Raw genomic sequence first — 24,812 nt, 5'->3', positions numbered from 1 at the left:
GAATCTGGTGGGAACATCGGATCAGCAATGCTGAAGTTTGTCGAATGTCATTCGGGAAAAATAACTCACCTTCGATAGATAAACTGGTTGGAGCCACTACAGTATGACTGCCAACCGATGTCTGTGGCGTTCTTGTTGTCCGTTTCCATCCAGGTCGCCTGAGTGAGTGACTGGAGGTGTAGGCACCCCGGAATGATTTTGTTAAGCTAGCACTAAGTCCCTCCTCCGTTCTATTCTATTCTTTTCTTCACAATAAGGCTTTCAAATAATTCATGGTTGTACAGCAGTGAAGCATCGGTGTTGAACACTGATGTCATCGATGATGCCACCGAAAGGGTGCTACAGCTGGATGGTTTGAACAAATGAATCCGGAAGAAACAGAATTAGGTGGTAGAATTTGGGGTCGATTATCAGGTAGTGGGAAGCGACTGCTTCAGCTATGCGCTGATAGTCATCTGTTCCCGGCTAGTACAAACTTCTGACAAAAAAGCTCCCATTGAGTTAATCGGAGGCCACCAACTGCAAGACAGTCATGGGCACTGTTGGACCTTCTGGTCATCGGTTAGGATGGAGAGCTTCAATTAACGATTACCGTTCCTTCTGATCAACTTAGATAAAATCTTTGGAGCTTAGTAAGGATCATTTTAGTTCATTTCGGCGATTGGTATTTTGGTCAGGAAACAATGGGGGACCGGATGTTGGTTGACCGCAGTGAAGCACCAGTATTGTACCTTGATTTCATGCTGTCGACTGCAGTTGTTCGTTTGATAGGTGGAGACGGGTTTTGGGTGAGTACTGCATGGGCGAAAAGCAGGGTTTTTTTGGACGCACCCCATTTCGAGCCTTTGACTCAAAAGTCTGACCGACAAGGTAGTTAAGGGACGTAGGTTTTTGTTTGGGTAACCTTCCCGTAGCGACTGAATCGCGAGGCAGCGGTTGTCAGGATTTTCTCGAAGGAACCTCTCCGGGGCCAATGACTCAATAGTCTGGCCCACTTGGCAGGGGGGCGATGGCGCGGGAAGTAAGGCATAACGGTCCTCCTAATGCGCCTGCGCACTGCAGGTACCCTTTGAGCAGCACCAGGCTCTTTTTTTGAAGCATTTAGACCGTAGCGAATAGTGCGCTAGTGATCACGGTTAATAATAATGAGTAATAACAATAATAGTCACTCATCCGTAACACTTACACTGCAAAGCTACCATGCCCCCGAAGGAAGCACGGGGGCTTGGATACTACCAGGTTGCCAAAGCCTATACAGGATCACTCGAGATGCCGATGTTGGGTTCGAGCCACGGCCCTTTCGGTCAGTGTGTGCCTTAAGCACTGGACTATTTCATTCTCGATCAGGGTCAACCGTTGGGTGGTTGGAGTTCTTATGGCATGCATTTTGCAACCTGTCCTTCCTCGGGGTAAGGCAGCATTGCTGCTTCCATTAATACGGACAAGCTGTTGGACTGGAGAAAACGCCTTACTGCCTTCACACTTCCACCGCAGAAGGCATTGCAACTTCACCTCCAGATCGCGTCGTAATACGATTTATCGCAGTACGCGGACTCACTGTTCTTCTTTGGGCTGCTCCCTGTTGGCCTTCCTGACATGGTTGAATCTAGAGGAAATGAGTTCTAGTGAGCCTAGCCCGCAAGGTCATTATGTCTCTGAAGCTTGGCCACCACAAGGTGATAACTTAAGGATGGGAGGACCAACCGTTCAAATTTAAACAGTGGTCTTAAATACCCTCCCCCCAAGGAACTCGATACTCTCCAGAATGCCCTCAGTACCCCGTGTGGCTGTTCGATAATGTGAGGACTCCCGACCAATTTTCGCAAGTGTCCAGCCTTTCCTGTTAGAACCATGTCGTCTTGTATCAGCAGATCTGGTTAGAGTTATGGACTCAAAGAAGGATCTTTGCGTCATTTTGCCCCCGGCTACTGAATGTGGCCCGGACACCCGCAAAGAATCTGTCTCTGAATCGAAACCGCTTGGAACCATTGGAATCCCGGATCATCCCCATATATTCAAAGCCCTTTTTGTTTCCTGTTTGCGGCGCATCTTGGAACATGGTCAACTGGTCCCAAAACTCCCGAGAAAGAAGTCCCAAAAACGTGGATTCGGGTCCGTGTTGGGTTTGTGCTGCTTGAGTTACGAACACAGTGCTTTTGTGAATTGAACAAGTTTTCCCTGCCTGAGTGACGGCGAGGGGGATGCACTCCACACCGATGAACCTCTTAGATATCTTACCTTTGAACTTAAGTGGACTGACTCGTGGGTGTCGGTTCAAACTCTGGAGGGCCCGGTTTCGTCTGGATACTTCCATTTTAACCCCTGTAACTAGCAATTGAAAAACTACCATTTTCAGCTGTTTTCACATGCACTGAGACAGGCTTTCTAGGGACTTGCATGAAGAAGTGTAGTGTAAGTCGATCATGGAAGTGCTATGCCCACAGTCATTCCGTTTGTTCTGGTCTAGTGCTTCTAGCTTCCGCACAGCGGACTTAAGAGACCTCACATGCACTGAGACAGGCTTTCTAGGGACTTGCATGAAGAAGTGTAGTGTAAGTCGATCATGGAAGTGCTATGCCCACAGTCATTCCGTTTGTTCTGGTCTAGTGCTTCTAGCTTCCGCACAGCGGACTGTAAGAGACCTCAGGAGGGCATTCTGTCTTGCCATCTGCAACTGCCTTTCATCTTGCCTACTGGGTCAACAATGGATTTCAGCGACAAATAGTTTGTCCACTAATTTGATTGCGTCTACCAGGTCATCATCACCATTAGAGGCAGGAATATTAGTGATGATGCTGGTGCCCCACTGACGTAAGACCACAAAGTTTATCTTACTATATCTGGAGCCTTTGAATGAAAAGAATGGATGCGGGAAGAGATCTGATGCTGGCCCGTCGCAAGCCTTCTGAGGTACTTACACCTTCAAACACCCAGTCGGATATTCTGAAAATAAACTGTTCACGAACGCCACTAAAATTGATTAGCAACCATTTCTTGCAGTGTCTCCACTCAAGCTCAGGGAGAGTCACGGAGACTCCTTTCTGAAAGGCGTGCCGCACCAACAACACCTAAGCTCTTCGCACTCTCGTATTCTTTTTATGTTCTTCCAAGTCGTACACTGTCCACCTCGAGAGACACGGAAAACAACAGTCGTCTCAGTAGACGGTGTTTTGACACGTACTAAGCCACTTCAGTTGACGGTGCTATATGTTTTCCCGCGGTTGAGGTACCTACTGCACAACCAAACACCTGCTTTCTAATTACGTCGCACGTGTTCGTCAGTTCAAGAACGTGAAGACGGCTCACATCACACGTCCTCATAGACCATGTTTCGCAACCACACAACACCAGCCCATACTTATATCCGGTACACAAGACCCTTGAGACCCAATGATATGCCTCTTTGGGGCCACAAGTAATGCCATTTAGTAAACGTGATTAGAGCCTTTGAGATTCATCCACCCGCTGTGTTGCGAGAGGCCAGACCATCCAGTCCTCCCAATCAGTGGTTTTGCGAGTGATGAGCCGTCTTTTTCATTTACCGGTTTCACTGACCGGCACTTCCTTTTGCCCAGTCGACCGGTATAAAGCACGACTGTTTCCAGTGGCGAAATGCTTCTCGATTTCCTGCGTGTTCGGTGGCCACCAACGCTCTCATTATTCCTTTAGGCTGCTCATTGTACAGTGTTTGAGGTATTCACATGCTCCTGGTACTAATCTCCTGGTAGAGAATTCCTGGCATCAATCGGTGCTAGTGATTTCGGCGATATCCAGTGATCGTCTGGTCATATCGGAAAAGGTCGGACAGACAGCGCTGGACGCCGCTAGCATAGCTTTCTTCACATATTGCCGTGCTCCATCCACGTACTTGCTACCAGTACAGTGTTGGTTTAGTGTAGGAATTTTTTGAGCTCTCTCAGGTCGATACTTCTTAGGTATGATAATTATCCGGCGATAGTGTATTAGCCTGATTTGTTACGGCTTGAAGGAAAACGAACTCTCGGGCGTATTATCAATTAGGCATGATCGGAATCGAGTTTGTGCCCCAGAAGGAACGACAATCTTGAATTATGGCTCTCTATTAGTGGCTGATGGTTGCGTCATCCATCTGGATCCACGTTCGATTTACACTTGGTGGCCGCCAACTTGCGCGATGGGAGCACTTATGTTGGAACTTCGTCTGGTTGAAACAGTTGATGATCGGCACACAACTGAAGGTGTCGCTGTCCATTTTTCTGTTCTGTATCAACCTCCCAGATGTGATTACAAGGAGCTCAGACGGCCGACTTGGGCATCCATATTGCCAACTAGGATCACAATGCCAGTGCTTCTTGCTCGACCAATAAGCCAGAATAGCTCTCGGTAGAAAGTATTTTTCTCAGTGTTAGAACAGCAGTCCATTTGGGTACAATTCGACACCACAAACAGGTACCTTTTATGTCGAGAGTCATTGAGCCTGATTGGACTGGATAACAGGCAACGACTTTTCACCGAGATCCAACCCTGCAAAGTGCGTTCAGCTGTGGGACTAAGTGCAACTCCTATGCCATATATTCTACGGGGTGATCGCTACTGAATTACGAGACACACGGAAGAAGAAATGTAAAAGAACTGAGTTCGTCCCAAGCGTTTTGGGATGCATAACCATGCTCAAGATCTTGTTTGCGTGTTTCGGAGACAGAAAACATCAGTTTTAAAGGAGTACAAGGTTTCAGTGAGCGTTGTCTTTTTGTCGATTCGACATAGCTTACGAACGTATAATGGTTCTCATGGATTTAGAAAGGTGCTATTTTGTCCATTGTTAATAGGCAGCGGGGTGCATATGGCTCATCGGTCAGATAACTGAAAAAAATCATTCAGCTGTAACACCTTTCCGATGCCTAGCTGCCATGCTACCGGAAGAAAGCACGAGGGTTGGGATACTGCCAGGTTGCCCAAGCCTAGATAGGGGAAGTCGAGAGGCAGAGGTTGGGCTCGAATCACAGACCTTCCGGTCAGTAAATTCGCGCTCCAACCACTTGGACCAGGTAACTGACAATCAGACTACTGAGCAACGGTTGCTTGTGTGGTGGGAAGAGGTTCCGGAGACATCGTTGGACACAACTGTGCGGCCAAATGGTACTTCCCGGTTGCCCAGACCGAAGGAGGGGGTTTGGTTGAGGTATTTCACCTTGAGTCTTTGACTCAAAAGTCTGATCCACAGGCAGTGGGTATGTAGCGTTTTGTTCGGAGACGCTGTCCGGCCCTACTTTCTGACTCAAAAGCCACTCGCGAGGCAGCGGATGGTAGGGTTTTCTTTGGATACCCTGCCCGGAGCCGATGACTCAATGGTCTGACTTCGGCTGTGGGGGTCTGGTTTAACCTGAGGCTAGAACTGATTACATACCCCATCCACTTTTCATTTCTTCACAGTGAGGCTTCCAAGTAAATCGTGGTTGTACAGTAGCAAAGCGTCAGTGTTGATCACTGGTATTATGCTGTCGGTGATGATGATGATGGTGGCGCAGAGAATGAGGCATAATTGTCTGACTCCTAAGGCGGCTGCACGCAGGTACCTTTCGAGCAGTCCCAGACTCTTTGATTTAAAAGCATTTCGACCGCATTGGGTAATGCGCTGGTGATTGCAGACAACCCTTGGGTGACCAGAGAGTTTGGTTTTTATGGTCGACCTCTAAACCAATTTTCGCTCCCCGGTTTAGGCTCCGGCGACCTAGCCGTCCTGACTTGGTTTAGGACGAAGTTCCAGCCACTGTAGCACGGGGCATCCCTACAGCACTCAAGCCCGACTATCACATAAATGTGTCCGCTTTAGGTCAGCTTTCGGACAGTGTGCATATTCCCGGTACTCTAGTAATAAAAGTAGACCTATGGCAAGTCACGTTATTTGTCTTTATTGCCCATTAAACCGAAAATCTTTCAAGGCAGTACATCTTAGAGGCAAGAGCCAGCACAAGTTGATTTCTTCCTCGACAGTGGTCATGCTGGTCGCCCATACAGCAGCAAAAGCAAACTGCACCGCACAGCTTGCCGTTTATGGGTTAATCCCCTCACCAGCACCACTGATAGTTCATCTGCGACATCCGTCCATCAGTTTCAGGGAATCGATTCCATACACTGGCATGGGTAAATCTTGAAATGTTCTTATCTTCCTGCTTACTTTGCGTTATTGTCTGTTGATTACGTAAGACCTAGTCGGCCTCCTCACGGCTATCAGTACTGTGAGGCTAGCCAGTTGTTGTCCCGATGGAAACCCGATTTCCGACATGACAGGCACTTTGATCACAAATCTAAAGAATGGGACTTATTGTGTATTTATTGACACAACTTCTAGTGGCGCTTTTCTGTTGTGAGGAGACGACCTAATAGTGACGCGGTTGTTTGCATATCTCAGTAGCTAGCTGAGCTATACTGGAGGATGCCAATGCGGTACCCGCAATATCAGGTTTGTCAGTAGATTGAGGTTATACATACGGTCCCCTGGCTCTTAGGTTGAGGGCTGGAGCGAGTGAGGCAACCTGTTCCCTAAACGTTAGATTACTATTGTAGTCTTACATCACCCCTGTCTTCTTTTGGTTGGGCCTTCAGGCCCAACGGCTTGGTTGGAAGCCCTAATCGTCCTCCTGTGTGGGTTTAGGCTCTCCAACAGTATTTCATCCACATACCACCATGAATTACGCATGCACATGTATCTTCGTGTCACATCAGCCGTCGCGTACTGTGCATCAGCCTGGTCACCTTATTCGCTGCATGCAGGAAGAAGGATAAGCGGAAACATTAGACTGATAATGCTTTCTCGTATTCTTCATTAGGTTTCCTTACCTCCCTTCTCAGTCCATTTGATGATCACTCTTTCGTGTAGTCAAGCCGTAGGCACCTGAGTCCGGTACTCATGAAAAACCCACTTGGTCTCCACTCTTCACATCTACTGCTCCAGTCTCATTGGCCATACGCCGTTCCCTGTTCCTTTTGCAGCCTTCACTGTTCAAATCCTTAAGTTGCTCTCGTGCACACTGTTGACAATTTATCGATAGACAATTGCTGCATTTCTGAGACGCGCATGCAAGGTCCAAGTACATTAGTTGGATTTACAGCACCCTCGCTATCGCTAGCAAACTTTAGGTGATTATCTAGCTCCCACAGCTAGTTGCGCCCTTGTTACTGCAGCATTCGGCTCCTGAGTTAGGGCTTTACTTGACTGCATACAAGTTCCTCTGTGCCGTTCATATGACCAATTTCGTAAGGACCCGTACCGGTCAAAATGCTCACTGCCTTGTTCGTAATGTTTGCTTATGCCAACCAACGGCTGCTCTGATTCTGTGATGGGCGCTTTCTATAGAAATAACTACAGAGTTCAGTTATAGCCCTAGTTGCAGGAAATCTCAATGTGAAAGCAGGGCGGCCCAGTTCACACGAGACGCGGTTTGATGACAAGTTTAGAGCAGGGCGGCCCAGTTCACACGAGACGCGATTTGATGACAAGTTAGAATCTATGTGTAAAGATAATGTTGACCATCTACAAATCCTCGCTGATTGCCAGTTGTTCTCTAGCTTTACTGTGTTTAGAGCTGATGGACGCCGTTCTGCTACCTCCTGCTGTCGAACAACCGTGGACATGAATCAATCAAGTAGCAGTTAGCTACTTGGAGTGGGACTGCCAAACGTGTGCATTTCGACCATGCTCTCGTCCCATGCAGATTTTCACTGAATCTTCCAGACAAATCTAAGAAACAAAGTTCCCGTTTAGCAGTAAAAAAACCGCCAAGTGTTAAAGATGTACATCAGAGTGATGCTTTGAAATCGGCCATTTCGGAGGGCATTGCTAGCAACTGGCAACATATAAATACAGCTGCACGTGCAGTGCTTTGGAGCGTGCGCATGCTAACCACAGGATCTCAGAACAGTCACTGCCACGGGTCTTACAATTCAGGCCTTGGTCAAGTTTTTCGTTATGCTAGCTGCATATCGTACGACTACAGCTTCTCACGTGGCATATCCATTCAACTGATGTATCGACGGACACGAAATTGCGCGCGCAAGTTCAGAATAGTGTCTACGTCAATTATTAGGCCGGGCAAACAAGTGAGGGGGCTTCGGATTTTTGTAAGATGCAGAGCAACCCGCTGTTCGTCGGTACTCGGATCGATGAAACAAACAGGTATGGTGCGCTGTAAACAGTGTACCTAACGTAATTTATGCAGATGCGTTTGGCTTATGTTGCTCAACCTTTAAGTGTAGTGTCAATTCTTGTAGATGTTTTGCGTCAAACTAAGACTGATTGCCTCCTCTGTTTTGCTCTTTTTCTAGGTCGGCATATGACCTCGTGCTTCAACAAGAGGTTGCGATCAAGAAGTTAGCCCGCCCCTTCCAGAATGTCACCCAAGCCAAACGAGCGTATCGTGAATTGGTCCTAATGCGCCTCGTGAATCATAAAAATGTAAGTCGTCACTCGCTCTTTCTAGGTTTCTCACTTACAGAGCTGAGTTTCTTGCCTCAAACCACCGTTTCTGAGACTCTTTTACGGTTGTGTTAGCTACTGAGATATCGTTGTAATTTCCCTTTTGACGGTCTCTATTGTCGTGTTCGGGCTTAGCATGAAACGACACATTGAATCCCCAACCGAGGACTTCATATTAGAATTACCAACAAGTGGTGTCCGTGTGTTCGACTTCCTCATCAATACGGTTTGTGCAGCGGTCCTGGCTGCCATAATTTTGCTTATCAACGACGGCAGTGTTGGGAATAGATAGCCGTGACTGTTACGACACCCAGGCATATATAGGGACGTTGCTCCAATCAAAAACCTTTTTTCTCAGTGCCGCTTATTGTCTTTTCCACCTTGTGAGTTCAGGTCACTAGCAAACCGGCTCACTGCGCTATTTTGATGGCGGTTGACAACTGGGTGGACACTCATCACCCTTCGGTACGACCGAGTTTGTTCCAGGCAGGTGTTGTCCAGGCTTCACACATGGGATTATTTTCATGAAGGTCGATTGGTTGTGTGATATCACCGTGCGTTCACCAGCATCAACCGAGTTCTTTGAAAGTTCCTTTTGTCCCCGATTGATTTTACTTTTGCCAGCAGACGTATGATAGGTGAATGTGTTTGATTCGTGATTTGACTCGACTGATTTGGATAGTGTGCCGGACTGAGTTTCGTATTCATCAGTACAAGTTGTCTACGGTATCGACTAGAAAGTCGAGTGATGTGAAGGGGAACCTTTAAATGTGATTCAATCACAGTAAACAGTGCATGGCTTGGTCGCGACCTGCATAAAGGAATTTTTGTCCACGTGCTTATTTTTCTTACCATTATGTGATTATTCACTACAAACAACTGGAAACGGTGGAATTACTTGGTAATGTCAATGCTGATGATTCCAGAGGTCAACCGGAGGAAGCCGCAGTGGTGCTGTCAACAGTTTCGGAATACATGCTTCTATGTACGGAGCCTTGTTATTGACTTGCTACTGCTATCAAATAGACGGAAACAAGAACGTGGCCTGCACATCAGCTGCTTAGTTGTTTTTGTTTTGCAACGTCAGAGCTAAAATATTAGATAACTATTAGATAGGCATTGGGCCATTGCTTGTCATTGGATTGCTATTGTTATTGAATATACTGGGACAAAAGCACTGCATATACATCAGCCGACTAGATGTTTTTGTTTTGCAGCGTCAGAGCTAAAATATTAGATAACCATTAGACAGACATTTCCCTTCGTCACGTGAAGTGGATTTGGAGAAACACAGTGGATAATGTTGTGTTATCGATATTGGCTCCCTTATTGAATAGTTTCTTTGTGTTCCCATTCCTGTGGGTGCGATGGAGGCCTTCATCATAGAACGTGATGATAATTCGTGGATTATACTTAGTTTTTCTCATCACAAGAAAGTGAGATTAAGGGACAGCGAGGATCTCAATGTCAGAGGTCGGTTTTAGAAACCCAAGAAAGGAGGACACAGGGTTGAAGTACGATTAACAGGCTTTTTTTGGTGCACCAAGCATTTTTGTGTTTGTCTGGAAAAGCCCGGTAATCCGAATCAGACGATTGGAGAGAGAAATCACGTGAATTTAGGGATGACGATTTGAGTTGGCTACCACCTGTCCGCCCCTCCAAGAGGAATATCGCACTACAATAGGTCGTTTTCAAGGCCACATACTGCTACCACCTGTCCGCCCCTCCAAGAGGAACATCGCACTACAATAGGTCGTTTGCAAGGCCACATGCTATCCTACGATGAAGTCCTATGTATTGGGTGCTATACTATGCCTTACTATCCTACGATGACTTCCTATGCAAGCAGCTCGCATATTCTCCGAACAGATGGGTTCCTTGACCAAGAAGCAAACGTGAGCGGAAGCCTAATAACTGCCACAGAAGTTACCCGAAGTGGTAAGTTCTGTAGCCCCAAAATATTCTGGAAACCCTACACTTTCTCACGCAGGTCACAGGCGTATTTATATTTGACCTACGCAGCTGGTAAAAATTGGCCAGCATGATGACGCAAAAGCATGCTAATTGGCGCGTCACACTGAAGCGGACTCATTTTAATCGCAGACTTTTCTCTAGTAATATATCAACGACTTTTTGCAATATAAACGAGTCTAAATTGCTGCACGACTGCCCCGGATCCAACGTACCTGAACAATTACTCTCCTAAGGCCCTGGTTTGTTTCGTACGATTTGCTCACCGGCGTTGTGAAGACACCCACATTCGCCGATGGTCGAATTGTTTACTGGGTCTTACAATTTCGTTGCAAACCTTTGATCACCTATTAGGGCGACATCATCAGTGCTTCAGTGGCGCGTGGTGGTTTTACAGTGTATCACTGTGTAGGCCCGTACACCAAGCAAGACGGCGACGAAACATTTGCAACCACACTTTTCAGCTCAACGAACGTTCCAACGGCCCGATTTGCAAACTAAACTACGAGAATTCTCTTTGATAGCATATTCGGGATTGCTATCCTACTTTGCATCATTACGATGACTAGCTCCTGTGACTGTAAGCATGCCCCATGTATGTCACGAGTTTCAACTCAGCACGCACGACGATCGCCGTGAGGTCGGTGCGTATTTCGATCGAGTTCACTCCTGTCTTCCGTAATGAATACCACTAGCTGTTTGAAGTTCCAAAAGATCGACATTGAATATGATTGGAGTAAGTTAGGTTTTAACCGACCTCCAGAGCCACATCGCTAACTTTTCAGGGAAAAACAGAAATGTCGCCTCCTACTCGTCTTCTAGGTTGCTTCTAGGAGCTACTGCAGTCAGTGCTGTTGGCGGTGCACAGTGGGTTGTGTTATCCCAAAGCAGCATTGGCATACATTGTGGTTACAGTCGGTTATGCCAGCAATTAGGGTGATCTTCAATTGCCCCTGGTCAGCTATATCAATTAAGCGATTTAACGTGGACCCTAAAGACTAGGCCGGGAAGGTAGATAAAGATAAGATAATCATTCAGCTGTAACACCCTAACTGCCTAACTGCCATGTCACCCGAAGAAAGCACAAGGGCTGGGATACTGCCAGGTTGCCAAAGCCTGGATGGGGGGAACCTAAATGCGGAGGTCGGGTTTGAACCACGGACCTTCCGGTCAGTAAATTAGCGCTCTAGTCACCGAGCCATCTTATCATCTCGAGAGAGTCGGACTCGTAACCTACCAGGAGGTACTAGATGACTAGACCGTTGGGTCATGAGTGACATGGTACATCCGAACTCTGATTCAATCCCCGATTTCCATTCTGCTCAATAATTATCCCTCAATGGAAGGCTTTTCTGGCATTGTTGTTCCGGCTTCCCATTTCATCTTTACGCTGACCGTTGGATGAAATGAGGGATCCGAGGCATGTGGGACCTTAGCTGTTGGAGTTATTGAGTTTTCCATCATCTACGTTGGGTTGATGGATTTTAAATTCGTACTGCAGACCACTCGTGCTAGTCTACTGAGTGGATACTTAAGGCTGTCAAAGATGTTGCCGAAGAAACTGACATCTTCAGGGTGGTGTTGGTCAGATATCCAGAAGGTATGGCTTATTCGGAGTCCCTGGTAATCCCCACAAGCTTACTCAATTTTTGGGTCAGTGGCGTGGTTAAAAAGGACTGGGAATATCAAGCGTTGCTATTGCACGTTTGGACGTAGAATCGGGTCGCCGGATCCCGTGCACAATGGGTTGTGTTATCCCAAAGCAGCGTTGGCATACATTGTGGTTACAGCCGGTTATGCCAGCAATTAGGATGATCTTCAATTGCCCCTGGTCAGCTATATCAATCAAGCGATTTAACGTGGACTCTAAAGACTAGGCCGGGAAGGTAGATAAGGATAAGATAATCATTCAGCTGTAACACCCGCAAAGGGAATGTGCTAGATGCTGAGATCTTCAATTCGGACTTTGTCCTGACAGTATCCCAGCCCTCGTGCTTCTGATAGTTTTTTATGCGAAAGTCGACTAAACACGCTACCTTCGGTTACGAAAGTTCGATTAGCGCTCTAGTCACCGAGCCATCTTATCATCTCGAGAGAGTCGGACTCGTAACCTACCAGGAGGTACTAGATGACTAGACCGTTGGGTCATGAGTGACATGGTACATCCGAACTCTGATTTAACCCCCGATTTCCATTCTGCTCAATAATTATCCCTCAATGGAAGGCTTTTCTGGCATTGTTGTTCCGGCTTCCCATTTCATCTTTACGCTAACTGTTGGATGAAATGAGGGATCCGATGCATGTGGGACCTCAGCTGTTTCAGTTATTGAGTTTCCCAGCATCTACGTTGGGTTGATGGATTTTAAATTCGTACTGCAGACCACTCGTGCTAGTCTACTGAGTGAATACTTAAGGCTGTCAAAGATGTTGCCGAAGAAACTGACATCTTCAGGGTGGTGTTGGTCAGATATCCAGAAGGTATGGCTTATTCGGAGTCCCTGGTAATCCCCGCAAGCTTACTCAATTTTTGAGTCAGTGGCGTAGTTAAAAAGGACTGGGGATATCAAGCGTTGCTATTGCACGCTTGGACGTAGAATCGTGTCGTCGGATTCTGTTCGCAGAGGCGCCTGGTATCTTCTGATATTGTGTCTTTGATGATACGTGAGGTGTACCGCGTTATTTAGGGCGGAAGCTTCAGCTTAAACCACTGGGTGTCAACTTATCCTGAACCTTCCATCAATCAGGGTGTGAGTGCATTTGCTTCGAGAGCGCGAATTTACCGACCGGAAGTTCGTGGTTCGAACCCGACCTCTGCATCTCGACTTCCCCTGTCTAGGCTTGGGCAACCTGGCAGTATCCCAGCCCTCGTGCTTCTTTCGGATGGCATGAGACACCGAAAGGGTGCTACAGCTGATAGTTTTTTATGCGAAAGTTGACTAAACACGCTACTTTCGGTTACGAAAGTTCAAAGCGATGTTTCAGCGTTCGCACCAAGATGAATATCTAAAAATACTCTATCGCGTCAAAATCCTAGATGATAGTGGAATAGAAGTATTTCCCCGACTTTAGGTACTCCTGATTTGCAAGTAGAATAAAACAGTGGGCGAGGAGGGTCAAGCAGCGTTGTAGTGCGTGTCTTGTGTTTCTCAGCAGGGATATCGTCCTCTCATGGGCATTCTTTGCTTTCCAAACGTCTGCTGGTTATAATAATCTTACCTTTCCACAACCCGGTGCAGTTCATATCGTGTGGACCAAATTTGTTGGTTGCGGACTGGATAGATGGGCAGTTGAGCAATTAACTGAAGTACTTCGCTCGTGGGGAGATTTGTATGTCAGTATCTGGGATGTGTTCACTGTTTTAGTTTTGTACAAGTTTGGTTACTTTGGGTGCCGCGCATCAGGCAGATCAACTTAAGGGGCATTTCCCGCTTTTCGAGCCACCTCTCCGTTGACAGTTGCAACCAACGCGGGAAGCTGGTGTCACCCCCCCTAGACGGTGTTAATTTGAGGAATTGTGAGACTATGTTTTTCTCAGTTCGCAGAGGCGCCTGGTATCTTCTGATATTGTGTCTTTGATGATACGTGAGGTGTACCGCGTTATTTAGGGCGGAAGCTTCAGCTTAAACCACTGGGTGTCAACTTATCCTGAACCTTCCATCAATCAGGGTGTGAGTGCATTTGCTTCGTTCCAGTGGTGGTCATCGTTTGAGTGAATGGATTTCGAGGTGCATCAGACGACATCGCTTCAGACATGTGGTTGGGTGGAGTCTGAACCATGCACGGAGAACCGTATGACCCGACCATCCTTTCTTGCCAGCCTCTCCTCGGTACTATCTGCGGTCTTTCAGTTAGGAAGCCAGGCGAGGCCAAACCAGAATGTAAAGTTGGTGGGAAGTACTATGTCACGAAATAATTTCTCGGGTGTTGTAAGCGTATAGTGGGGACGCACTCTCGGTTTAATTTTTCAGAATTTTATAGGTACTTGCGGTGTTAACTTCATTAAACCTGACAGAATCGTTCCAGTCTGTGCACGTCATATCGTCAGTTTGGCTGTTCCGAAGGTTTTAGTTATCAGCTATTGCGAGTGTATCGCTTCTGGATACGTGGTTCATGGCACTTGGTTAGATAGTTCATCTTTGGTTGAGTGATCTGATAGTGGTGTCGGGCCATAGACCGAGATGATGGTGAGGTTGAATAGATAGCCTTTAGGCTATGCTGCCTGGATCCCGTGAGATATGAGTCTAGGAGATAAAAGCCTCATTGGCCATGGGTCTTAGGTCCAATACAAGCCCATCTTGACCGGAACTGTCGGTCTGTGTGGAGTGCTGCAGCTAGCGCGCTAAATTAGCACTCTGGAGCTTGTTATGTTTCAATCCCCGGCTAAGAAGTTGAACTTCTGGCAGACGGACGATGTCACTGTGGTACCCATATAGAGCGCAGAATGGCCAGTTGGTTTCCGATGTGCGGAAGTGTTCCGACATATCAGCACCCAAAGAAGAGGTGTTTTCGCATTTTAAAGGACGCAGCTTGTAGGTCGTTCGCACCAGCCACTAGGCTTGTAGAAGGTGAGCCATTTGCTAGCTTGTTGTGAGGTAACATATTAGTGGGCTTTGACAGGAATGTAGCGGAGAAATTCCGGCCCCAGTCTTATTCAACCTTTTGTTCGGGGACGCACCTCTGGCCTCTAATCTGCAAGACTGCAGGAGAAACGTGCGAGCTCTGCAAAGGCTGGTTGGATAGCATCGTTTGAGTTTCAATTCTATCCTCGCTGATCTGTGCTCATGCTGCTGTCAGTTTGCAATCAGTTTCCCAACTCACCTAGCCAAACAAACAGCCAGGCTGTAGCGTTTGACATTCGCTTTCACCCTTTCACCTTGGTGAAACCACTTCCGCTACGAGAAGTCATCGTATGAGACCTCTTTCAGTAGGGTGTTTTATTGGACCCCAAAGGACAAATTCACTTGTTTTCGAAGGAACCTACCTCCGATTATCCTGGAGCACTTGGAGATCATCTTGATCGATCACTGATCTTTTGATCAGTAGTTTTTAGTGTTAAACCACTAGTTACCAGGTGGCGTCGTTCAAAAGGGCTCGCTAGAATCTCTTGAAGCTGACGCATATACTCGCTATTTCTCTCTATCTAAATTGGAGTTTGACCTTTTGCTACTACTGAAATAGTGAACATTGTTCCGGTAGCTGGCGTGTTCAACCAACAAAATAAATGCGGAAAAATGATCTTGTACCTGGTTTGAAACGGTTTGTTTCATGAGATAGACGCGCGCATGTCAAGCATCGTGAGTCATATTACTGCGTCTGGTGGAGCCATGGGTTTCTTACCTCCGTTTTTAAATGCTGTTTTTTAACGCTTATGATTTGGGCATCAAATCCACGTTCTAGTGAAAGTGAGAAGAAGAGGCATGCTAATGTTTTGTTTATCTCTTACCATGCGAATTGCGACTGCTCAAACTCCACGGTATGGAAAGACCCCCTAGCTTCGGACAATGCCAGCAATAGTCAGGAAGCTACTTTGTAATACATGTCGTAGGCCTGCTTTAGGTGTATTTGAAAACCAACTGTCTAGCGCAATCTACCGCAAGAAACTAACCAACTTTGCCACCCAGTTAACACGCGAATGTTGGAGGGCTTATCTTTATCCACTTCGCTCCTTGATCCCCTCTGTTTAGCTGCAGTTTGAGTCAACTTTACTACTTTCGAGCACCGTTACGGATTAATTCCACCCATCCTCTTTTCAACCAGATTATTTCGTTGCTCAATGCGTTCACTCCTCAGAAGACATTAGAAGATTTTCAAGACGTGTACCTTGTGATGGAGCTGATGGATGCCAATCTGGGTCAAGTACGTTTCGATTTGTCTTCATTATGGGACTATAACGTGGTCGCGCCGGACCGCATTTTCTAGACTTGTTCTACCTTTGTCAGGCCTCCTGTTTGTTTCTCCGTCTTCTGTCATGTTAGAAACAGTTTGTCCGACTCAGTTTGACAATACTACAAGTAACGCAGTTTTCGCATACCAGGGCGGTCAGCACGACGCATGGATATTGGCTGTTTACTTAACTTTGCCAAGAACTTGAAATTTGTTTATCTGTAGCGCTCTTCTGATGTGATGCAGCCTCACAGCCAAATCCGTTTGCTTATGTACTGTTCGCCGTGTATTGTGACTTTGGAAATGCTAGGCAAATTAGTTGGTGAGGGAAAAGTACCGTAACATCGAGTTGATCGTGCGCAGCTTCACGGTTGTATTGGAGAAGTAGTCGTTAACAGAAGGATCGTTAGAGAAAGGAATGTACGTCATACTTTCATTAAGAATGATCGGTTCGAACCCTCCGATTGGAGAACCGGTCGAATTCAAGCTTATTCATACCCCAAAAGATCAAGCGAATGCACTCCATTAGATGAACCAGAGAACCACGGTAGGCGACTTCTAGAAAGCATTTTAGATTGCTGCGACGATTTGCTAATGTCACAGTCCGTACAACGTAGTACGTAGTCTCACCAATGTACCTGTTGTTTTTATGTAACATGTAGAAAGCCGGACTGTTACTCAGCCGGGCGCGACTCTAAGCGTGGACCTTGTGGGTCTTGAAGTCTTCCTTGGTTCACTGTGACATGAGCTTATACGCATGAACTTGACACCCGAACTTCCTTCTTCCCTCTTGAATAAGACTTTGAAAAGAAGCGAATTGGAGCGAATAAACCTCCCACGGGCTCCGACTATTTCTTCCCTCTTGAATAAGACTTTGAAAAGAAGCGAATTGGAGCGAATAAACCTCCCACGCGCCTCCGACTATCTTATTACAGGTGGGCTCACTGTCATAATTCATTGACCATGATGTGTAACCCAATCAAGTGGATGCTGACCGGTTCTTCCAAAGAGTGGCAAGTGTGTATCTTCGTTAGTTATTGTAGTTCGAGAATGGCTAGATGGGAGACTGCCTGCAAATCTGCACCGATTGGTTAGTTTTTTCCTCTGTTAGCTGGATATTAAGCGCTTAAGGTCACGTAGCGAAGGCAAGTACAGCTTGCCCAAGTGGATAAGCTTGGTGAGCATGATAACACTGGCCGGCTATTAGCTCATAGTCACCTGCCCCGTTTGGTTCGAGTCACAGAGTGGTAAGTGCCAACGGGACTCGCTTGGTGTAACATATTTGTGTGTTGGATTGCTGGTAAAAAGTTTGGTTAGCCATCTTTTCACTATTCAGGGTGTATTGTATTTCATACACCCTTGTACTCCAGCTGTAACGTTTTACGTCTGAAGCGCCGCGATTAATGACCTTGAGATAGCTGTGAGATCAAAACGTGAAACGCTGACCAGAAGGCTCGTGGCTTGAACACAATCCAGGTTTTTTGATCACTTCTGTCTATGATTTGGCTTCAGGGCTCTAATTACCATCCACATCAACAAACCATATGTTACGCATTTCTTATTTTCCATAAATCTTTTATGCTGACGTTCTGCAGAGATTAGTTTTCTCCTTGCAATCCAAACTTCATTAGTGGGAACAGTATTCTACCTTCCCTAAATTTTACCATTCTCTCCTCATTGGTTCAGGTTTCGCTGAAGTTTTCTGCTGAAAGCTCTATTCACACCCTGTATATTTATTCTTTGGGGCCTTAAGACACTCAAGCTTCACTTAAGAGCTCAAGATAGCCCACTGGTTGAGGCCGGAACTTACTAAGCGGAAAGTCCGTGGTTCACGCTCAACCGTGGCCTCTCGACTGCTTCTGTCTAGACTTGGGGAGCCTGTCAGTACCTCAGTCATCGTACTTCCTTCGGATAGCGCAGCAGCTAGGGACCGAAAGGGTGCTACAGTCTATTTACTATTATCATTATTTACAGTGACTTATGGTCATAGCATAGTTAAATGATTTCACTCCATTGATTGATTATGTTCTTTTTATCACGTGCTTCACCGCATGTCTGTATTGCATTACGTCAGTAGTTAAATACCCGCATCATTTTTCTGTACAAGTCATCTATGTTTTCTGTCGTTTTCTCCAGTATTGGGCAGATAAGCGGACCGGCCGTTGGTAATCGAGTGTTTCTACGCTTCACAAATATTTGCCGTGTATTTTACGTGTGACGCCTTAATCGTTTTACCATTGTTTCACCTTGGTGGTTTTTTTTGCTTTGTGTCTCTCAACACAAGTTATTACCCTTTTGTTACCAATAGCTACGTTTCGGCTGACAGCAATTTCTTCAAGCCAATAGGTTGCACACATCAACTTCATTTTACTGGGTGGTGTGGGGTTGCAACTAGCCGAGAGTTCAGCGCTCCGTTTTCACTATCGGGTGAAGAGCCCAGCTTGTCACGAATTCCGTGGGCGTCGCTCTGTTTTATCACATTTCAATAATGTGTTCTGATTTCCCGACTGGTTTCCTGATAACTTGTTCCGTCAGATTCGATATGTATAAGGTACCCTCGAATCGAAATAACACTGAATGCGAAACCTATAATGCAACTGTTTGTTTTCCTGTTCGCTCTCCGTTTTCCCATAGGTCATTCACATGGAGCTAGATCATGAACGGATGTCCTACCTACTCTACCAAGTGCTTTGTGGTCTAAAGCACTTGCATGCAGCCGGAATTATTCATCGTGATCTTAAACCCAGTAATATTGCCGTACGACATGACTGCAGTCTGAAAATCCTCGATTTCGGTCTGGCCCGCGCAACGGGGAACAGTTTCACTATGACTCCTTACGTGGTCACCCGGTAAGTGGATATCAAAATCTGCAGCGTGACACTGTGTGAGAGAGGCAGGCACGAATGAGGCACGAGGGCTGGGATACTGTCAGGTCGCCCAAGCCTAGACAGGGGAAGTCGAGAGGCAGAGGTCGGGTTCGAACCACGGACCTTCCGGTCAGTAAATCCGCGCTCTAACCACTTGGTCCATCTCGCCCCCTGTGTGAGAAGTACATAGGCTTATAGAAACTTTTTAACAGATTGAATGTTGCACAGTTTGTGGACACCATTGATATAAGGCGCTACTCAGAGTGTGGTATACTTGTACCCTCGGGGCGAACAGTCAGATTTCCAATTTGATGGTTTGCGCCGCGCAATGGTTCATACTCAACACACTTTTGAAAACGGCGAGAGAGCCAAATTTTCAGCTTAATACTTGCTGACACAAGCTGGCGTCACATGCATGACAGATAGGGTATTTTGGTACTAGCAAAAATGTCCCTTGATTCTCACTCTTCGTATAATTCGAAAGTAGTTTATTGTAATCCTATGCTACTTGGAATTGAAACTCGCTGTTTTTCTCCTGTAAGATTAGCATGTTGTGTTTGCGAACCAACAAATCTCAGTAATACGATCCTTCTTCGATTACGATAACCTTGTTCTTAATGATCTCACAAGTCGCGTCGATATTTAATAAAGGTACGTGTTTCGTTTGCTCAACTCACCATACTGTCAGTGTGATCGCCATGGCGTCGAATATTTCTATCCACATAACCATGAGCGCACCTGGCACTGTACTGGGACAACGATTTCGTAAGCAACGTCTGCTGACCTTACAAAGCAGGCGGGCAGTCGGCCGACCTTTACTAGCGAGAATGTAAGTTTACCTCGCTGTTCGGTCGTTTTACATCAACGGTTGGAGCGTTTTGAATCGCGCATCATTTGGGACTTTCTTTTAACACTTCGATCGTGCTGGAGACGGAAGTTCAGACCCAATGATTCGCTCACCTTTAGGAGTTCTAACACAGAGTTCACTGCATAGTTCGTGTTGCGGTTAGAGACACTAGTTCAAACAACTCAGGACAGAAGTTTGTCGCTTTGCTATTGTCGGATGTTGTGCAGTCCACTGATTTTTTTTAATATTCCCCTTCCGAAAGTTGTAATATGAATAGCATCAGCGTTTACCGTTCAGCCGTAGTTGATTGTACCTGTGGTTTATTGCTGATCCGTAGGCAATACATCAAGTGCTTTTTGAAGCGATGTTCCTGATGAGGGGCACTACTGCATGCAGAAGCGTGTGAGTGTGACAAAACTTAACCACTCAAGCGCACGTGACAGTGACACGATTGGCGTAGTTGAGTTGACAACCGAGCGAATGCACACAGCGGGCCGGAATGCGTTTCTGGATTGGTTTGTCACATGGACCTGTGCCGATGGATCCTCGTGCAGGATCGGTAATACTGTTTGTGGTTTGCCGTGGGCTGCCATCTGAATGCCTTCTATCCGATGAAAACCAGTGGGAATAAGACCTGAGAGTTAACAGAAGGCGCGATTCCGAATTCACCAGAATGTATCATTGATGGTTCATAACTACCCAGTAATGTGGGGGGTACAAGTAAACCGCTGAAAACCGCAATGTAAGCGGAGAATTGCATCATCCGTAAGTCGAATCCAACACATACACATACGAGTGATTAGTGTTGACTAATGGACAGCTTATTCTCACAGAAAACCTACTCTGTAACCTTTGTGGTCCTGACACACTGGAATGTACATAACGCTAAGATGGGTCGTCTACAGTCGCAGATGGATACCGTTGACCTCAGTAGTGTATGTTTTGAGTGGACATTGTGCCTAAGCTTAGAGTCACACCCGCATGACGTTCTTCGTTATCCAATAAAGGGTTACACAAAAAAATGGACGCATGAGTACACACGCTGCGGTCACACTTGAGGGTGTGATGGCTGATATTGGCTAATTCATCAGTGCACGGTTGTGCATAGTCGGAATACCACAGTCAAGCTGTATAAGCCACTGAGGCGATGTAGGCCGGAGGAAATAAGACCGGTGAGCGAACTTGTATGATGGATTTGTTGTATGCCATCACCTGGCCCAAAGCCGACAGTATAACAATGAGCACGGGCCTTCGCACCCCCGAGGTAGCAGGAACAATTAAATCATACCGTTTCGCAATTATTCGCTTGGGTACTTGGCGTATAACGTTGAACGCAGGTTTCAGGCTGATAAAAGATGATTGCTTTAGGAGCATAGTCAGGCCAAAGAGCCCAACCCAGATTCATTATTGCATCGATTCCAAATTCTGCTGCGCACACTGACACCCAGGGTTCCATCATAGCGTGAGGAGTCGTTGATGAGGCGGAAAAAATTGTCCAAATGGTTGAGCTTTCTTAGAGTGGTTTCCGATATCTCTCTGTCGATGGATTTGTAGGCTTTGTTGAAGTCCACAAACAGTCCATGGCTCGTTTGGTTACTTCTCTTGATTATTTTTTTCACCGTGAGTGTGAGACGGCTTCTTAGATGTCCCGATTAATCAAAAGCGGCCGTTAGTGACAAGCTCCAACAGACATCGATCCACTGTTGGCTCCTATGTCGTAGGCTGTGGGCAGCCTGCAGACCCAGATGTTCAACATCGGGCTTAGCAATGATTATGGCAATGCGAACAGCAGTCCAAACCACTTGGGTCTGTTATTGCATCTGGTGTTCTGGTCGAGCAATGGCAGATAATCAACAGTGGACTTCTTCATTCGATGCGTGATCTTAAGGAAGTCGTTGTCTGAGGATGTTTCTCACACATCAGTGGATGAAAATATCACAAGTCTCTGAGATACGCGTCGGTCAGGTTTGGCACAAATAAAGTAAAGCAGGTTGGATATATTCGAACCTTACTCTCCGGAATGGTTGATTTTCTGTTCCAGAGCTCGATTGTAAAAACGTTCTGCGAGCAGTATTCAAGCGGGTCTTGACTTTATTCATATCCTGGACTTTCGGAATATTGATTGGGCCGAGGTACCTGAATTCGCAAACACATAACGCTGCTTCGTTTTCATTACGTAGTTTGTAAGGTTTGAGTGCTGACAAGGCGCCGAGCTCAAGGCTGAGGTAAGAAACGCCCTATCAGAATCCATTGTGGACGTGCTGCAGACTATGGTGAGGACAGTGTATCCGTGATGGGTACACTTTATCTAACCTCACTGTGCGCTGTTCGTTGACAGTTCGGTGCACTGCCTATTGAACCGCTAAATCTAACAATCTAGAAAACTTCGGCCAGCCGTGTCGAACCTCAAACATTAAATATTGACGATTCTCCGACCTACATAAGGACACGCGCTCGTGGTCGTGTGGTAAGGCCTCGAGAACTTTTTCTGTAGAAGGGTAGAAGAGTAAGTCCTCTCCAATCTTCTGGTAACAATTCGCTGTTCCAGAATGAACAAAATAGTTCCCCGAGTGATACCGGAAGGGCGATAGCGCATACCTTGTATAGCTACGCAGGGATGCCATCTTCACCATATTTCTGCGGTGGTTTAAAAATCCATTAGCCCCACAGTCAACCCCGTACTACGATGCAGTGAACTTTGTGGTGAGAGGAGGCTCATGCTGTGGTCGAGGAGCTGTTTAAAATGTTCTGCCTATTAGCGGAGCTCCCCTCCGGTATGATTACTAATTTCGCCGGATGAAGTATGTAGAGTGGACTGAGCAGGTGATAGTTTTCCGTAGGCTTTTCACGGAAAGCGAAATGGCTTTGCGTAGTTATCCTCATTTGACACAATCCCTTGGCTGGTCTTCGTGTTGGTCCGAGAAGCAAGTCCGGTAGTTTCTGGTAGACTGGGTTACTTGGCGTCGAAACGTTCTGTAGTTCGGCGCGTTGGATAATCCCCCAAGCCTGGCGTAACAACTGCCTAGTGAGTTATGAGGTATATTCTTCCTGTTGACGTGGCATAATTCTTGGGTGACTAATAACAGTATCGTGAAGTACATCAACCTTAGGCGTCCATCGACATTAAGCGCTTCGGGGCACTGCCAATTCTCCGTTGATGTTAATAGATAGAGGTTGTTTCTCATCCGGGTACTCTAGGGGGGTGGTATTGTAGTTCCCAACAGGATAAGTTATCAGGCAGAGCCAAAACTTCAATTGTATGAGAGTGTGATCTGCCCTTCTTGTTCCCCGCTACTGTTCTTCCGAAGGAACAAGGATCCTGTACGCGTGAAATCCATCTAGATCCCGCTAAGATGTAGTCACTCTAGTGAGGTAGTTGGCAATGGTTTGAGTACCAAGTTAACTGGTGCTTCTTAGGATATTGAAAGTGCGTGCTGGTGACTCATAACCTGCTGAATTTAGCAAAGTTAATCTTATTACCATGTTTTAGTGACGTCCGAACCCATACCTTCTGGCAATGTAACGCTTCCTCTTATGAACCCGATGCTTTTAATCACAGCCTCTTTGAAATGGTCCTGGACCGTGGTCCACTATTCTTAGGAGAATCAATGGTATACGCAGTTTGAAAAAGTGCATAGTGGTTGAAAAGGAAACGAAAGGTCCAACAGTATGCAGATTGGTGTTGTCACAAAGATTTCGCTGGAGTACTGAAAGAAATCCATTAACCAAAAACGCAGTATCCTCAGTGTGTCCAGGACACCTGAACCTTTCGAAAGCCCAGCATGTCTGAAGACATATTGGGTACATGGAAGACACTTCTAAACCATACCTGTCAAGCTATCCAACGGAGATTTAGACTTATCCTGTTACAAATGTGGGCTTTTCCTATCCACTTAGGAAGACTGAACTTCGTGGATTGGTGGTTGAACTCCGGTTTGACGAACCTGCCGCACAACCATCAACTCATCGCTACGCTTCACCACGCTCCCTAGCAACGCACTGATGATGTCACTTCGATTGGTGATGAAGCGTTCGCAATCAAATTACCCAGCTCAGCGAACAAACCAACGATCATCATCAAACCCCCTTAGTCCAGTTTGAAGGTCCGCGCACATTCTTGTGAAAGGGATGAAACTAATTTGCGTACCTGTGCCCGCTTTGTTCGATCTCGATCTGACTACGATTCGTGTAGAAGCCTTCTGTGAGTCCGAAGATGAGGTACCGATTCCCTACCGTCCGGACACTTCATGGCCAAAACGAAGCTGCGTTCTACGGATGGTTGCTTTAGTTGTGTATTCGGAGGCGAAATTACAGCGGCTGACCACATTCCCCTTGACGGCATGCAGTTTTGGTCTGAATATAGGTGCTGTCCAAACCCTTCATCAACTTACATGGAGTCACCACACCCTGCATTCAAACTAAAGCCCGAGGCGTAGCGTTTTGTATTGCCTTCGACCACTGCACTGATAAAGTGTACTGAACTGAATGCTAAGGTTATCCAGGCAAACGCTGCATCCGGTCGTTAAACGCTCTCGCAGCAACTGCGATCAGCGCGCAAGCACCAATATATATATATATATATATATATGCATCATGTGTAATATAATGTATATCACATCATTATATTGTGTGTATTATAACGTTTAATAATGTGTCTAAGTAGCATACCAACATGCAGGCACCTTCCTAAGGGGAGTTCTTTGCTGGAACGCAAAAATTCTCAACACTGAACATTTCCACCTCTTTTTATCTTATTCACTACAGGTACTATCGAGCTCCCGAAGTCATC

The 24,812-nt window shown here is 46.3% G+C and overlaps 1 protein-coding gene across 1 annotated transcript in view; it reads left to right on the top strand.

The window, feature by feature from the left end:
- The window catches only part of T265_08327 (hypothetical protein), a gene marked incomplete at both ends in the record, with an annotated part of 40,709 nt that overhangs the window by 4,357 nt on the left and 11,540 nt on the right, over positions 1–24,812 (top strand). The window contains 3 exons of the mRNA XM_009174093.1: positions 8,305–8,434; positions 16,184–16,282; positions 18,944–19,158. Of these exons, the coding sequence (XP_009172357.1) occupies positions 8,305–8,434; positions 16,184–16,282; positions 18,944–19,158 (444 nt within the window). The remainder of the gene's footprint in view (positions 1–8,304; positions 8,435–16,183; positions 16,283–18,943; positions 19,159–24,812) is intronic.

Source organism: Opisthorchis viverrini (genome assembly GCF_000715545.1).
Source record: "Opisthorchis viverrini unplaced genomic scaffold opera_v5_215, whole genome shotgun sequence".
Classification (NCBI taxonomy): domain Eukaryota; kingdom Metazoa; phylum Platyhelminthes; class Trematoda; order Opisthorchiida; family Opisthorchiidae; genus Opisthorchis; species Opisthorchis viverrini.
Note: the sequence above shows the minus strand (reverse complement) of the source record. Positions and strands in the feature narration are given on the sequence as shown.